This window comes from Crassostrea angulata, chromosome 5 (genome assembly GCF_025612915.1).
Source record: "Crassostrea angulata isolate pt1a10 chromosome 5, ASM2561291v2, whole genome shotgun sequence".
Classification (NCBI taxonomy): Eukaryota; Metazoa; Mollusca; class Bivalvia; order Ostreida; family Ostreidae; genus Magallana; species Magallana angulata.
Window position 1 is genome coordinate 59300515 of NC_069115.1, and position 18191 is coordinate 59318705.

The window sequence follows — 18191 nt, forward strand, 5'->3', positions numbered from 1 at the left end:
CTGAAGATGATTCAAGGGGTCGGTTTTTCTATAAAGAAGTGTGACTGATGATATGCAGTTTGACAGGATGGATACTGACCAGTTTCATAACTTATTCATTTTTAACACTCAAAGTGGCTAGTTCTTTCCCAGAATACCAATCATCTTTTTTTATTTTCAAGTTTAAATTTTAGAGTAATTAAAAGGTAACTGGTTAGAATTCCCATTGAATATTTCTGCTTTAACATTACTGTATAGCATAGGTACTGATATATATCAACTCCTTATTAATTTAATTACCGTAGATTCTTTTAGAAGACCAGTCTCCAACATAAGACATCTGTACATCACTAGACCAGTGGCTGATCAGTCTTTTAGTTCGCTGCAGAACTATCGGTCTACAGTCAAATTCAGATATATGTGCCAGTTTATCCCAATTTCCCTACCTAGGTTCCGCTTTTCCTTTAATCTTCCTGACGTGTGGTATATTACACAAAGCTGGTGTTGACCAGAATTACAGCTTGGCATGTACTTGATCCCATTAAACTTTTAAGTTCCAACCTGTTGCAATTTCTTAGGACCTTTTTTTAGAGGTCCATGAAGCCAGAATTAAGTTGCATTGTGTTTTGAAGCAGCACTGATATCAGATCTCAGTTAAATTCTTTGATGCAGATATAAAAACAAAACACAAAGTCATTATTTTATTTTCCAAATTTTATTTGCTTTTTTTTTTTTTAGGTTTACAAATAATAAGTCATTTTAAACAAAACACTGATACCAGTATTTCTAATCAGTTCCCCAGTACCTGATGGCTGATTTAGCCGAGTTTTATTTCCTTCACGGTAAGAGTGTATGACTTTAGTAAGATGAGGACATTGCTCTGTCTTGGACCATTGAGAAATATTCATGGTTAATACATAAAGAAACCTATGTATATTTCTCTAAGGTCCAAGGCAGAACAAGGTCCTCATTCTTATCAAAGTCATTATACTCTATTATTGTAAGACGGGACACCAAACCTTTACATTCCAGTCTCTGATTGGCTAATTTGAAAAATTGTATTCATGATTCATCTCGAACAGAAGTTAGTTGACCACTGCACATAAAGTATACGATATTTAATGTTTTACTTTTGCTAATTAAGACCTCCATTTTCTAAAATTCATAATTTTCAAAATCTTGTACATTGAATTTTAACATCAAATGAAGTCCACAGAATATCAAAATTGTATCCAAGAATATTGTCAATGACATATCCATCCAATAAACTACACTCCTAGGCCTGCATGTGAACTATACACACACACACACACACATATACACTTGAAATCACATATTACAGAAGTCATAACATCCTTTTAGATGTTTGATGTCATAAGGCAGACAACACATCAAGAAGATGGTTATGAAGCTTTTCTTTAAATTTTATGCCATTAGAGGTGTTTATTTATCTTAAGACTGTCTTAAGTGTGAGAAATATAATAGTTTTCCAGACTGCTGTATATATTAAGAGATTATTTGATTTAATGTGACTGTCGGATGTTGCAGATTTGAACTTAATTGAGTTGGATATATAATACGGCATGACATGAGACATGCAGTGGAGCAGTACTTCTGTACTGGAAATACTCTGTAAAATTTAGTTTATATTGTCACTATAAGTGCAGAGTGTGTGTGTCTTGTCAAAAGGATCTTTAAGATTTTGACGTAGCAAAGTTATTCCTACACTACTGTATACTAGTGAAAAACAAGTGTGGGCAGCCCACTGGACAGGTGTTACAGGATGAAACAAGTCCTACCACCTCTGTTGGGACACCTACTGGTGAAAAACAAGTGTGGGCAGCCCACTGGACAGGTGTTACAGGATGAAGCAAGTCCTAGCACCTCTGGTGGGACACCTACTGGTGAAAAACAAGTGTGGGCAGCCCACTGGACAGGTGTTACAGGATGAAGCAAGTCCTAGCACCTCTGTTGGGACACCTACTGGTGAAAAACGACTGTGGGAAGCCCACTGGACAGGTGTTACAGGATGAAGCAAGTCCTAGCACCTCTGGTGGGACACCTACTGGTGAAAAACGAGTGTGGGCAGCCCACTGGACAGGTGTTACAGGATGAAGCAAGTCCTAGCACCTCTGGTGGGACACCTACTTGTGAAAAACGAGTGTGGGAAGCCCACTGGACAGGTGTTACAGGATGAAGCAAGTCCTAGCACCTCTGTTGGGACACCTACTAGTGAAAAACGACTGTGGGAAGCCCACTGGACAGGTGTTACAGGATGAAGCAAGTCCTAGCACCTCTGGTGGGACACCTACTAGTGAAAAACGACTGTGGGCAGCCCACTGGACAGGTGTTACAGGATGAAGCAAGTCCTAGCACCTCTGGTGGGACACCTACTAGTGAAAAACGACTGTGGGAAGCCCACTGGACAGGTGTTACAGGATGAAGCAAGTCCTAGCACCTCTGGTGGGACACCTACTGGTGAAAAACGACTGTGGGAAGCCCACTGGACAGGTGTTACAGGATGAAGCAAGTCCTAGCACCTCTGGTGGGACACCTACTAGTGAAAAACGAGTGTGGGCAGCCCACTGGACAGGTGTTACAGGATGAAGCAAGTCCTAGCACCTCTGGTGGGACACCTACTTGTGAAAAACGAGTGTGGGAAGCCCACTGGACAGGTGTTACAGGATGAAGCAAGTCCTAGCACCTCTGGTGGGACACCTACTAGTGAAAAACGACTGTGGGAAGCCCACTGGACAGGTGTTACAGGATGAAGCAAGTCCTAGCACCTCTGTTGGGACACCTACTGGTGAAAAACAAGTGTGGGCAGCCCACTGGACAGGTGTTACAGGATGAAGCAAATCCAAGCACCTCTGGTGGGACACCTACTGGTGAAAAACGACTGTGGGAAGCCCACTGGACAGGTGTTACAGGATGAAGCAAGTCCTAGCACCTCTGTTGGGACACCTACTGGTGAAAAACAAGTGTGGGCAGCCCACTGGACAGGTGTTACAGGATGAAGCAAGTCCTAGCACCTCTGGTGGGACACCTACTGGTGAAAAACGACTGTGGGAAGCCCACTGGACAGGTGTTACAGGATGAAGCAAGTCCTAGCACCTCTGTTGGGACACCTACTGGTGAAAAACGAGTGTGGGCAGCCCACTGGACAGGTGTTACAGGATGAAGCAAGTCCTAGCACCTCTGGTGGGACACCTACTGAGGTACTGTACTTGACTTATTTAATAAACTCGTGTAAATTGTTTTATTAAAAAAAAAAGACAAAACCTCTTTGTTTTTTAGGTTGATGCTCTCTATGATAAAAGAAAGAAGACATGGGATGCTGTAGAGAGGAGACTGTTGGTGCTGGAGAAATTGGATAGGAGGATGTATCCGACATCCTTAAAGCTAACAATTAGCTGCATAACAGAACCCTAGAAAATCTTTGAATATTAATAATACTTTACTAACTAGATGGTCTGTCTAGATAATGGGAGATAAAGATATTGAACATCCAAGGGAAACCTGAATAAGATAAACCTTTTAAAAAGTAATTTATGAAACTGTACAAACACTCAGGGGAAACCAAATAAGAAATTAAGCCTAAAACAAAAACTGATGAAACTCTACAACATGCGGGGGAACGAAATGAGGTCAAACCAAAGTTAAGGTAACTCTCCTTAATCATTAAACTTTCCAACATCCAGGAGAAACTACAAAGATGAGCTCTAGAAATTAACTCATGAAACTGTACAACACGGTCCAAGGGTCACCAATGAAATAAAACCTCAGAAAAAAACTGATGAAACTCTGCAACAAGAGGGGAAACAAAATAAGGTCTAACCAAAAGTTAAGGTAAATGCCATTAGTCATGAAATCATGAAACTGTACAACATCAGGGGGAACCAAATGAGGTCAAATCAAAGTTAAGGTGAAATGCCATTAATCATGAAAACATGAAACTCTACAACATCCAAGAGAAACCACAAAGATGTGCACGAGAGGATAACTCATGAAACTGTGCAACACACAAGGGACACCAATGAATCGAAATAATACCTCAGAAAAAAACTGATAAAACTCTACAACATACAGGGGAACCAAATGAGGTCAAACCAAAGTTAAGGTAACTGTCCTTAATCATGAAATCATGAAACTGTACAACATCAGGGGGAACCAAATGAGGTCAAATCAAAGTTAAGGTAACTCTCCTTAATCATGAAACTTTCCAACATCCAGGAGAAACCACAAAGATGAGCTCTAGAAATTAACTCATGAAACTGTACAACACCCAAGGGTCACCAATGAAATGATACCTCAGAAAAAACCTGATGAAACTGTACAACATACAGGGGAACCAAATGAGGTCAAACCAATTAAAGGTAACTGTCCTTAATCATGAAATCATGAAACTGTACAACATCAGGGGGAACCAAATGAGGTCAAACCAAAGTTAAGGTAACTCTCCTTAATCATGAAACTTTCCAACATCCAGGAGAAACTACAAAGATGAGCTCTAGAAATTAACTCATGAAACTGTACAACACCCAAGGGTCACCAATGAAATGATACCTCAGAAAAAACCTGATGAAACTGTACAACATACAGGGGAACCAAATGAGGTCAAACCATTTTAAGGTAACTCTCCTTAATCATGAAATCATGAAACTGTACAACATCAGGGGGAACAAAATGAGGTCCAAAAAATTGTCCTTGCTCGATTGTTGATAAATCCCTTCTTTATTTTTTTTTTCAATCAAAAGAAAATAGATATGAAGAAGTTCAGGAGCACCTTCTCAATGTAAACCAACAGATTCTTCACCTTTTCAGAGAGAAACAAATCCTTTAAATCACTCTGTGTGACTTACAATAGGAACTGTAGATCAAGTGAATTAACACTAAGAATATCAGAATATTGATATGGTAAGCTAGGAATTAATGCATTTTCAATAAATGTCTTCATAAAATAAATTTTTATGGGGGGGGGGGGGGGGGGGGGGAGGGACTTTATATATCAGGTGACTGTTGATTTGACCAAAAATTGTATTGCAATGTTTATTAATGCGACTTCTTCTTAAAATCAGGAGTTCCTGAGATTATCTTGGGATAAACAGCAGGATATTTCTGAAATTTTCCTGAGAAATCCAGGGAATTCCTGGTCTGGTTTTTTTTTGCTAGGAATTTATTCTTTATGGCCATTCAGATGAATTTATTAATGCGACCTCTTCTAAAAATCAGGAGTTCCTGAGATTATCTTGGGATAAGAGCAGGATATTTCTGAAATTTTCCTGAGAAATCCAGGGAATTCCTGGTCTGGTTTTTTTTGCTAGGAATTTATTCTTTATGGCCATTCAGATGAATTTTTTCAAGAGATTACTTCTCCTGTTCTGAATGATGAAGAGATGTGGACAATTGGTTAGGACAACATTTTTTTAAGAATAGTCCAATGGGATTTTTATTATGTAACAATAAATTAATGCAAAAGTATTTGTTTGGGATTTTCAATTTATTAGAGCCTCCTTTAAAGTGAGTTTTTTTTTAATTTGCTTGGATTGCACAAGTATATGTGTATAAGGTTTGTATTTCTTTATTGTTAATAATCGAGAAGACAAACTGAGTTGAAATCACTTATTGACATCACCCGTTGACATCACCTGTTCCATGAGATGAATTTGGGACAAATGGTTAGAACAGCGCTTTTCTTGAATAGTTCAATGGTTTATTTTTACAATTTTTAAAGTGAATTTTAATGCACAATTATTTCTGTTTTTGTATTTCTTTTATCGTGCTCAAGAAGAATAGCATAGATCCTCACCTGTTCTGAATGATAAGGAGATATGGACAATTGGTTAGGACAAAATCTGTTCTAGAATAATTCATTGGTTTTATTTGCTTTATTTAACTACTTTTTTATTGTGTTTTCTTTTAATGCACAAGTACTGGTTTTGGGATTTAATTTTATTAAAACCCCTTTCAATTTAAATTTTTAATGCACACACCTTTTTTATTGAATTTTTAATATATTTTTTTCCTTTATTGCCGTCAAGAAGAGTTCATCACCTGTTCTGAGTGATAAAGAGATCTGGACAGTTGGTCAGAACATCTTTTTTTTTAAATACACAAGTAGTTCAATGGACCTTTTATTATAAAATTTCTTAATACCAATAACCACTCTTTAAGTGATTAAAATTAATGCACAAGTGTATGTATCAGGTTTTTATTTCTTTATCGCCATCAAGAAGAATAACAGTCCATTACCTAGAGATGGACAGTTAGTCGAAACAACATCTCTTCTTAAATAAATCAATGGGTTTATTTCCTTTATAACCACTTTTTTATTGTTTCTTTTTTTTAATGTATTTGTTTGTATTTGTATGAGTAATTCATTATGACCATCAAGATGAATTTGTTCAAGATTTCATCTCCTGTTCTGAAGGATGATGAAGTATAGACAGTCAGTCACACAACATTTTTTCTAGAAGTTAAGTTTGATATTAATAATATATGTTATAAGATACTAAAATCAATGAAAAAGAAGAACTTGGATACCAGTTAAAATAAATTGTCATTTTGTTACAATTTTAATTTTAAACAACACATCTGCACCCAAATGACTGACAGGAGCTTGGAGTACGGTCAGTCACTCAACATTTTTTCTAGAAGTTAAGTTTGATATTAATAATATATGTTATAAGATACTAAAATCAATGAAAAAGAAGAACTTGGATACCAGTTAAAATAAATTGTCATTTTGTTACAATTTTAATTTTAAACAACACATCTGCACCCAAATGACTGACAGGAGCTTGGAGTACGGTCAGTCACTCAACATTTTTTCTAGAAGTTAAGTTTGATATTAATAATATATGTTATAAGATACTAAAATCAATGAAAAAGAAGAACTTGGATACCAGTTAAAATAAATTGTCATTTTGTTACAATTTTAATTTTAAACAACACATCTGCACCCAAACGACAGACGGGAGCTTGGAGTACGGTCAGTCACTCAACATTTTTTCTAGAAGTTAAGTTTGATATTAATAATATATGTTATAAGATACTAAAATCAATGAAAAAGAAGAACTTGGATACCAGTTAAAATAAATTGTCATTTTGTTACAATTTTAATTATAAACAATATATCTGCACCCAAACGACTGACGGGAGCTTGAAGTACCTGTTCTAAATGAAGACAGGATATGGACAGGTGGTCAAGACAAAATCATCTCATTCAAAAGTGTTTTGTAAATATCTATTTACAGCTTTAAAACTACAAAAAATCAATGTTTATACCATCAAACAATTCAAAGAAAATCTTTACAATAATTTTTATACTTTTAAAGAAGTTGGCTCTACCATATTTTTTCAAAATTTGGGAATTGTAATAAAAATAAATTTTAATCTTGACAAGTTGAAAAGATGCTTAAATAATTATAAAAATCTGAATTTTTCTGTTGTCACTTTGCTTCCCTCATATTCCTACTAAGTCTTCATCATCTCCAAATTGATGTTTAACAGCTTTGTTGACAGGCTACCCTAAGTACATTTAGCTGTGTATTCTATTTAGCACTTTTGGTGGAATGTAGCTTCCGCTAAATCAAGTTCATTGTTAAATGTCATGGGTCCTAGTATATTCAGAACTTACTGTCAACAAAGCCCAACACACTCCAAGGAATTTGAAGGATGGAATAATTCTTTATTTTTATCAGAATTTATTACGCAACAGAATTATTCAAGTTGTAAGAATAAATGGACATAGAAAGGTTTAGAGGGGCTGTCTCAGAAGGTATTTTTTGACAAAAACATAGGTAACCTTTGATAACTTTTATGAGTAAAGATTATTTTTTATACACAACACCAACATGTATGTTAAAATATAGACCAATCCACTTTGCAAACGTTGATTCATTTTGCAGAGTCAACACAAAGGTCAAAATGGAAAAATATAAACTTTCCCCTTCTTTTTGCAACCAAATATGTGCTTCCTGTGATGAAATCTCTTTGAAATGAATTTATTTCTTTGATTTTTGGATTTTAACTATTTTAACAATCCCCATACATGTTGGTGTTTTTATGTAAAAAAAATAATCTTTAATTATTTAAGATATCAAAGGTTGCCCATGTAAAATCAAAATCAAAATACACAACCGAAATGAATTTTTAATGTCAAAATAACAAACTAAACAAGAGGCCCAGGGGCCACATCGCTCACCTGAGCAACAATTGCCTTAATTCTGATCAAATTAGCATTACAGTATCAAAATATCTTGACAACTAAGTACAGTAGATCTTGCTAAAAAAAATAGAAAATCTGCCAATTTTTATCCACCTCTTTTTTGGGGTAAATACCAAGCCCCTTTTGTTGTTGTACCTGTAAGAAGATTTTTCTCTATTCCAATTTACCCCCCCCCCCCCCTCCATTTCGTGGCCCCCCTTTTCTCTAGGGAATCATGGTTTCATCAAACTTAAATCTGCATAACCTGTGCTTTCACACTAAGTAATGAGTTTTGGACCGAAAACTTTCCCAGAATATTTTTAAAGATTTTTCTCTATATATTCCTATGTAAAAAATTCAAACCGCCATCACGGCCCAGCCCTATCACTAGGGACTGTGATTTTGCAAACTTGAATTTACACTATCCGAGGATGCCTCTACACAAGTTTAGGCTTTTCTGGCCAAATAGTCTTTAAAAAGAAGATATTAAAGATTTTCTCTATATATTCCTATGTAAAAATTCATCCCCCATTGTGGCCTCACCATACCCCATGACTGTTATTTAAACAAACTTGAATCTTTACGATCTTGGGATGCTTCCACTTAAATTTGGGCTTTCCTGGCCTTATAGTTTTGAGAAGAAGATTTTTATAGATTTTCTCTATATATAAAAATTTATCCCCATTGTGGCCCCGCCCTACCCCCAGGGACCATGATTTGAACAAACTTGAATCTACATTACCTGAGGATGCTTCCATTTTAATTTGAGCTTTTCTGGCCTGATAGTTTTTTAGAAGAAGATTTTTAAAGATTTTGTCTATATATTTCTATGTAAAACTTGATCCCCTAATTGTGGCCCCACCCTACCCCTGGGGACCATGATTTGAACAAACTTGAATCTACACTATCTGAGGATGCTTCCACTCAAATTTAAGCTTTTCTGACCTTATAGTTTTTGAGAAGAAGATTTTTAAAAAAAATTTCGATATATTCCTATGTAAAACATGACCCCCCTCTTGTGGCCCCACCCTACCCCCGGGGACCATAATTTGAACAAACTTGAATCTACACTACCTGAGGATGCTTCCATTTTAATTTGAGCTTTTCTGGCCTGATTGTTTTTTAGAAGAAGATTTTTAAAGATTTTGTCTATATATTTCTATGTAAAACTTGATCCCCTAATTGTGGCCCCACCCTAGCCCCGGAGACCATGATTTGAACAAACTTGAATCTACATACCTGAGGAAGCTTCCATATTTATTTGAGCTTTTCTGGCCTAATAATTTTTTAGAAGAAGATTTTTAAAGATTTTGTCTATATATTTCTATGTAAAACTTGATCCCCTAATTGTGGCCCCACCCTACCCCTGGGGACCATGATTTGAACAAACTTGAATCTACACTATCTGAGGATGCTTCCACTCAAATTTAAGCTTTTCTGACCTTATAGTTTTTGAGAAGAAGATTTTTAAAAAATTTTTCGATATATTCCTATGTAAAACATGACCCCCCTCTTGTGGCCCCACCCTACCCCCGGGGACCATAATTTGAACAAACTTGAATCTACACTACCTGAGGATGCTTCCATTTTAATTTGAGCTTTTCTGGCCTGATTGTTTTTTAGAAGAAGATTTTTTAAAGATTTTGTCTATATATTTCTATGTAAAACTTGATCCCCTAATTGTGGCCCCACCCTAGCCCCGGAGACCATGATTTGAACAAACTTGAATCTACACTACCTGAGGAAGCTTCCATATTTATTTGAGCTTTTCTGGCCTAATAATTTTTTAGAAGAAGATTTTTAAAGATTTTCTCTATATATTCCTATGTAAAACTTGATCCCCCCATTGTGGCCCCACCCTACCCCTGGGGACCATGATTTGAACAAACTTGAATCTACACTACCTGAGGAGGCTCCCATTTTTATTTGAGCTTCTCTGGCCTAATAATTTTTTAGAAGAAGACTTTTAAAGATTTTCTCTATATATTCCTATGTAAAACTTGATCCCCCCATTGTGGCCCCACCCTACCCCCGGGGACCATGATTTGAACAAACTTGAATCTACACTATCTGAGGAGGCTCCCATATTTATTTGAGCTTTTCTGGCCTGATAGTTTTTTAGAAGAAGATTTTTAAGGATTTTGTCTATATATTTCTATGTAAAACTTGATCCCCCCATTGTGGCCCCTCCCTACCCCTGGGGACCATGATTTGAACAAACTTGAATCTACACTACCTGAGGATGCCTCCACACAAGTTTGAGCTTTTCAGGCCGAATAGTTTTTGAGAAGAAGATTTTTGAAAAATACCAACAAATTTTCAAAAATTCTCAATTATCTCCCCTTTAAAGAGGGCGTGGCCCTTCATTTGAACAAACTTGAATCCCCTTCACCTAGTGGTGCTTTGTGCCAAATTTGGTTGAAATCTGCTCAGTGGTTCTTGAGAAGAAGATGAAAATGTGAAAAGTTTACAACGCCGACGCCGACAACAACAACAACGACAACGACGACAGACAACGGACAAATTGTGATCAGAAAAGCTCACTTGAGCCTTTGGCTCAGGTGAGCTAAAAAGCTACTATTAGAAATCTATGGCTTTTTCCCCCAAAGATGGTAACTAAGGGACATTACTTTTGTAAAGAGTGAATTGGTCTACATTCACACCAATTAACAAATACATGAAGATATCTGTACCTGTCTCAGGGATGAAGAAGTCTGGACAATGATAAAGACAAACATGAAATATATCCCATTAGGCTTATACATACTAACCCACACACTGTTAAACAGTCAGATGAGTTAAGATTCTATTTAATTTTAATTTTTGTTACATTTGAATTATTAAAAAATGCCTGTCTCAGGGGTGAGAGATTTGGACATGCGATGAAGACAAAAATCAAGATAATCGTCAACACTGCTACACAAAGACAGGGACCAGTTTATAGCCACGACACACACTGCTACACAAAGACAAGGACCAATTAATTGTAATGACAAACTGCTAAAACAGATGAGGACCAGTTAATAGCCATGACACACACTGCTACACAAAGACAGGGACGAGTTTATAGCCATGACACACACTGCTACACAAAGACAAGGACCAATTAATTGTAATGACAAACTGCTAAAACAGATGAGGACCAGTTTATAGCCATGACACACACTGCTACACAAATACAGGGACCAGTTTATAGCCATGACACACACTGCTACACAAAGACAAGGACCAATTAATTGTAATGACAAACTGCTAAAACAGATGAGGACCAGTTTATAGCCATGACACACACTGCTAGACAAAGACTTGAAGGAGGACCAGTTTATTGCCATGACAAACAGTGCTAAACAAAGACTTGATGGAGGACCAGTTTATTGCCATGACCATAGGAAAAGAATAAGTTGGACATAAAATTGATATTCTGTGGCTTACTGATATGTTAACTATTTGCTATTTGTTACATATATTACTTTTTTAAAAGATATCTGGAGCAGATTTCATTTAAATATTTATATTTAAATAAATATATTATTGTTACCTAATAATTACATTTTCAAAGACAAAAAAAAAAGAAACTCTAGAAAATAAAGGTACTTTAAAAGTTTCAAGAAACAAATAACATACTTGAAAAAAATGAACTTGATGGGTAAAGAAATTTCTTTAGGGCCACTTTCAGAAATTCTAAAAAATAATAATAATGAAAACTTTCTGGAGATGAGTAAATTCATCAAAAATTAAGGAAAGGTCAGTTTTCTTTTTTATGTGTTTATAGGACATGAACCCAGCAACTCTGTTATGAACATCAATGAACACTGTGATATTTAAAGGGGCATGGTCATGATTTTGGTCAAAAATCATTTTTCCGATTTTGATATTTACAATGCTTCAGAAAGGCATTTTAAAAAGGAACCGAAATTTGAGTGTCATCTGTTGAGTTATAATCGAGTTACAGAGCATGAAATTCTTTGCTATGTAAACAAAGCGTTTGTTTATATTTTGAACATTGAAGTAATAATTTCAGTCTAATAAAACCAATGTGTTAAACGTTAGGAACTGTTTATCTTAAAATAAATAAAAAGATAGACAAATAAGCTGGAAAAAGATTTTTTACTGGTATATTGAGCCTATGTAAACCAAAAAAGGACACGAGCCTTGTTTACATGACAAAGAATTGTGAGCCCTGTATCTTGCTTATAACTCCATGAATCACTCTCAAATTTAATTTGACCAATAGAAATGCATTTATAAAATATTGTAAATAATAAAAACATAAAAACAGAACTTGACCCAAACCGTGACCATGCCCTTTAACAGCTATCTGACAATGATTGGGTAGGATGCTAGGCTACATATGTACGGGATGGGTGTAAAATATTGGCCACATTTGTTAACTTTATGATAGATAAGCTACGTAACATCACTGGCACCACATTGATTGATCTGAATTATGACTAGAATAAGTTTCTTGCTCCCAAGAGAGTAACCTTGGAGGCCATGTTTGTACGAGTACCATAAACTCACCCAGTATCAAGGGGATAACCCATCGGCATGACTGGGCTCTCAAAGTATATGTCAATATAAATAGACATTTGGAAAAATATATAATGGAATTCTGCACGGCCCGGTTTTCTAATGCTACATCACATATACAGGACATCAGGTATTAAGTCTTTGTAACTATGACAATGGAATGTGTATTTCTTCGACCATAAATAAATAAATTTAATAAATAAGTAAATGGGAACACAATATACATCTTAGTCGGTATCTTTGACATCAGTAGATAGAGAAAGACTACTGCAACCTTTGCTTTTGGGGGTCAGTCTCTTCTTTGTATTCTGAGCTCTCATTGGTTAACTCCAGAATGATCCCCAGTCTGTACACAATCTGTCCCACAGAGTCCCTGAGCCTCTGGTCCGCAGCGTGACAGACCAGCTGAGTGATGCAGTTGAATACAGTTGGGAGAAGTGTCCGGAACTGATCCTCTGGAAGCTGGTGGAAGAGTCCGAGCACGGAGCACAGGAGTTCTGTCCAGGACTTGATCCGGGCCTCACTGTCCTGTAAACAACCAAAAATCAGTCGGCTCCAATCAGTACACCCAGCTTTTCCTTATCTATCAGTACACCCAGCTTTTCCTTATCTATCAGTACACCCAGCTTTTCCTTATCTATCAGTACACCCAGCTTTTCCTTATCTATCAGTACACTCAGCTTTTCCTTATCTATCAGTACACCCAGCTTTTCCTTATCTATCAGTACATCCAGCTTTTCCTTATCTATCAGTACACCCAGCTTTTCCTTATCTATCAGTACACTCAGCTTTTCCTTATCTATCAGTACACCCAGCTTTTCCTTATCTATCAGTATACCCAGCTTTTCCTTATCTATCAGTACATCCAGCTTTTCCTTATCTATCAGTACACCCAGCTTTTCCTTATCTATCAGTACACCCAGCTTTTCCTTATCTATCAGTACACCCAGCTTTTCCTTATCTATCAGTACACTCAACTTTCCTTATCTATCAGTACACCCAGCTTTTCCTTATCTATCAGTACACCCAGCTTTTCCTTATCTATCAGTACATCCAGCTTTTCCTTATCTATCAGTACACTCAGCTTTCCTTATCTATCAGTACACCCAGCTTTTCCTAATCTATCAGTAAACTCAGTTTTTCCTTATCTATCAGTACATCCAGCTTTTCCTTATCTATTAAACTCAGCTTTCCAGCGACAAATTCATTTAATTTTCCATCACCTAAGCTTACACTTAGTTTTCCCTACACCAAGCTTTCTGGGCCTTTCCCCTAACTAATACACTCAAGTAACACCATAAAACTTACACAAGCCCACTTCTCATATTAGTCTTACTTTTCTACTATAAATTCCTTTTATTAACAAGATCAAATGTTAGCTGGCCCTAGTTTTATTGCCCGGGAGTCTTGACAAATAAACATGATGTAAATTGAACATAGAATTGCATTACATGCACAGTTGCATGCAGACACATGTGTTCAAGCTGAAGTAACACCAGGCCAAACCATCACCTGAGTCCTTAAGAGAATAGTGCATATTTGATGTCAATACTCCGACTCGAGGCCAAGTATTGACTTGCCTAAAATTAGTGATTGGGGGCCTAGATCTTTAAAGTACACTATAATACAAGAGGCCCATGGGCCACATCGCTCACCTGAGGAACAATAGGTATGATAAAGTCAGCTTAATGGAGTCATAATAAAAACAATCTGGACAATGTACAATAATACATGTAGATCCTGTATAAATAAAATCCATTTTTCCCCCTTGGAACTGGGATAGCCCCGATTGCTGCCAATATTTACAAGAGCAGACTTTAATTACCTCTCCTGCACATGTATAGGGACTCAACGTTACGCAGGCAGGGATGTCCGCACACCTACGCAACTCAACAGGTACCAACGTTAACGCAAGCAGGAATGACCACACACTTGCGCCAACAGCTCAACATAACGCAAGCAGGGAGTGCCGCACACTTGCGCTAGAAAGGCCAGAACACCAGCAGAGATGACCATTTACTAGTGCTCCGCCACATCCACCACAAGCAAGTATGACCGCACACTTGTATTAATGCAATACAGGGCAGGAAAGAGCACACACTCTGTGTCATAGGTTAGAAAACACGAAGATTAGATAGAGCAGTGGGTGTCCACACACTCAATCTATCTGTAACTGTTCAAGTTTAACCCCAAACAGTCACACACTGTAATGCAAGAGACACTGTCCCTATATATGTGCCAGCCTAAAATAATTCATAGTATCTAAAAATTGGAAATCAAAAATAAACTAACTAATCCGGCCTAACCCAAAACTACTTATGCAGAACAACTTATACACATTGAATATTTATTATTGTATAAAAATAATCATCACAATAATTGGTTAACAGTGGATGCATTAATTAAAATAATCAAGAATCAATAAATCAAGGGCAATAACTCAATACAGTAATACAAAAAGATTTTAATGAAAAAATAGCTGCCTGCCTCAATTTTATAGTCATATCACATGTTGAGTATTGCAGTTTTCTAAAAGATCCTTTTCAATTGTTTATACATGGGATATTTAGCTGCATCAAACTCTGAACCTTCTTGTGAGGCCGAAGAATTGTCCTGGAGCCAAAGTCTTAACAATTATAAAGAATCATCTTGCTGATCCGTTTCTAAGAAGAAGATTTTTAAAGATTTGCTCTATATATCCCTATGTAAAACTTTAACACCCCCCCCCCCCCAATGTGGCCTCACCCTACCCCCAGGGATCATGATTTTCACAACTTGAATTTACACTACCTGAGGATGCTTCCACACAAGTTTCAGCTTTCCTGGCTGTTTAGTTTCTGAGAAGAAGATTTTTAAATATTTACTCTATATATTCCTATGTAAAACTTCAACCCCCCCCCCATTGTGCCCCACCCTACCCCCAGGGATCATGATTCACAACTTTGAATCTACACTGCCTGCGGATGCTTCCACAAAAGTTTCAGCTTTCCTGGCTAAATAGTTTCTGAGAAGAAGATTTTTTAAGATTTACTCTATATATTTCTATGTAAAATTTAACACCCCCCCCCCCCACAATGTGGCCTCACCCTATCCCCAGGGATCATGATTCACAACTTTGAATCTACACTACCTGAGGATGCTTCCACACAAGTTTCAGCTTTCCTGGCTGATTAGTTTCTGAGAAGAAGATTTTTAAAGATTTACTCTATATATTCCTATGTAAAACTTCAACCCCCATTGTGGCCCCACCCTACCCCCGGGGGTCATGAATTTCACAACCTTGAATCTACACTACCTGAGGATGCTTCCACACAAGTTTCAGCTTTCCTGGCTGTTTAGTTTCTGAGAAGAAGATTTTTAAAGATTTACTCTATATTTTCCTATGTAAAACTTCAACCCCCATTGTAGCCCCACCCTACCCCTGGGGGTCATGAATTTCACAACTTTGAATCTACACTACCTGAGGATGCTTCCACACAAGTTTCAGCTTTCCTGGCTTTCTGGTTCATGAGAAGAAGATTTTTGAAAATTTCTCGAAATTTTTCATTAATTTCTAATTATCTCCCCTTGAAAACGGGTGTGGCCCTTAATTTTCACAACTTTGAATCCCCTTTGCCTAAGGATGATTTGTGCCAAGTTTGGTTGAAATTGGCCAAGTAGTTCTTGAGAAGATGTTGAAAATGTGAAAAGTTTACGGACAGACGGACAGACAGACAGACGAACAGACGGACGACAGACAAAATGTGATCAGAATAGCTCACTTGAGCTTTCAGCTCAGGTGAGCTAAAAACTAAGTCTAGAGACAGCACTGTCAAATAAGAAAACATTGATTAATTCTCAGCACAATGAATAATTTTTTCTTATGCCTGGTATATGAATATGGAATTCAGAAATTTTAACAGAAAGCATAAATTTCTAAACTGTGTCCAGCTGTTATACACATACCTTCATGTATGATGTCTTCCTCTGTTCTTCAATCTGTCTCTCCACTTTATCAACAAACTCCATGGGTTTCCTTTCTTTGGATTTCTTGGTCTTTTTGGAGATTTTGACAAACTTTGGCATGGCGTTGGCCTGTTTGCGGCGTTTGTACTCGGTCATCAGTGACTTGATCAGCGAGTCCGTCGCTATGGTGTAAACCTTGCTGTCTTGTTCCTCACGAAGCTCACGCTTGCTTTTAGTTGGATAATCTGAATCCGAACTTTCTACGTCCTGTTCATCTTCAGTGCTTCCTTCAGAACTTGGACAGATTTGCTCTGAGGAAGAGAAATAAGAATATATTCGTCTTCATTTCTTCCTCAAATGTACTAAAAACCACCGAGACTCTATGTGCCTTCTTATGTAACTAGTTATTCACCATTGAATTTTTTTTTTTGGCAACTAAATCACAAACTGTGACTCAGATTGGGAAAAGTATCATGGTGCTTATTACATGAATGAAGAAAAACTATCATGAATTTTTAGAAATGTAGACAAAACGAAAGTTTTGAAACTAACGGCTTATAGATCTCACCTTGAAGAGGGACAGCTGCTGACATCAGATCTTGGCTGTGACCGGAAGGTTTGGGTTTCGGGTCCTCTGTTTGGGATTTTTTTCTTTTGCCCACAATATCCGTAATGTCGTCAGGCTGGGCTATCAGGAAAAACACCTGCTGTTCTGCCATACTATCCACACAGCTAGAGGTCTCGTCTGACAAAATGTCCACGTAGCTTTGACAGAGCTCATCACAAATGGCCTTCAACAGCTGGATAAATAGGTCAGGACTAGCTAACACTTTGGCAATACTGGAGTTATGCTTTGCATTGAGGTAACAATTGTTTAGTAAATTCTGCTGAACGGAACAGGACAGCTGTTTGACCTTGACCGTAGTGAGGTCGGGGATGTTGGCACAGATTTGTAGGAGGGAATGGATGTAGAAGACGATGCTGGCCCCCGCCTGTTTGTACAGATTGACCGCCACCTCCGTCCTTGCCACTTTCTGGATCAGAAACTTCAGCCCCGGTCTGGAGTCGAACTCGACCGCCGTCTTATAGGCGTTACGCAGACAATCAAGCATCTTCAGCATGTTCCTAACCGACAGCTTCGAGATCATTCCTGTAAAAAAAGGCTTCTATAAAAGTGTTTATTTACCCTGGTGGTTAAGTATGCATTTTCTATGATTAAATTATATGTGTGGGTATTAACTATACAAATGCGTGATTAACCACACTAAATTTTTTTTTTTTTACCATATGTGCAGGGGTAATTTAAGCGAAATTTAAGGTTACAACGTAACTAGCGTAATTTCCCCCCATGCGTAAATAACCACTTTTACAGTAGGGTGAATTAACCATGCATTGGACACATACCTTGGATCAGACAACTTTGTTTATAAATATACAAATAAATGTACATGCGTTCATGTGTTATTTCGTATATTCCTGAATTAGAACAAATGAACTTTATCATTATTAAGAATTTGACAGTCACATT

General features: G+C 37.1%; 1 protein-coding gene across 6 annotated transcripts in view; it reads right to left on the reverse strand.

The window, feature by feature from the left end:
• Nucleotides 1–4965: 4965 nt before the first annotated feature.
• Nucleotides 4966–18191, reverse strand: part of LOC128184503 (brefeldin A-inhibited guanine nucleotide-exchange protein 3-like) — a 57781-nt gene continuing 44555 nt past the window's right edge. For all 6 annotated transcript variants that reach the window (XM_052854021.1, XM_052854020.1, XM_052854022.1 and 3 more), the window contains 3 exons: nt 17232–17813; nt 16664–16974; nt 4966–13246 (listed from right to left, as the gene is read on the reverse strand). In XM_052854021.1, coding sequence (XP_052709981.1) covers nt 12983–13246; nt 16664–16974; nt 17232–17813 — 1157 coding nt within the window. In that variant the 3' untranslated portion in view covers nt 4966–12982. The remainder of the gene's footprint in view (nt 13247–16663; nt 16975–17231; nt 17814–18191) is intronic.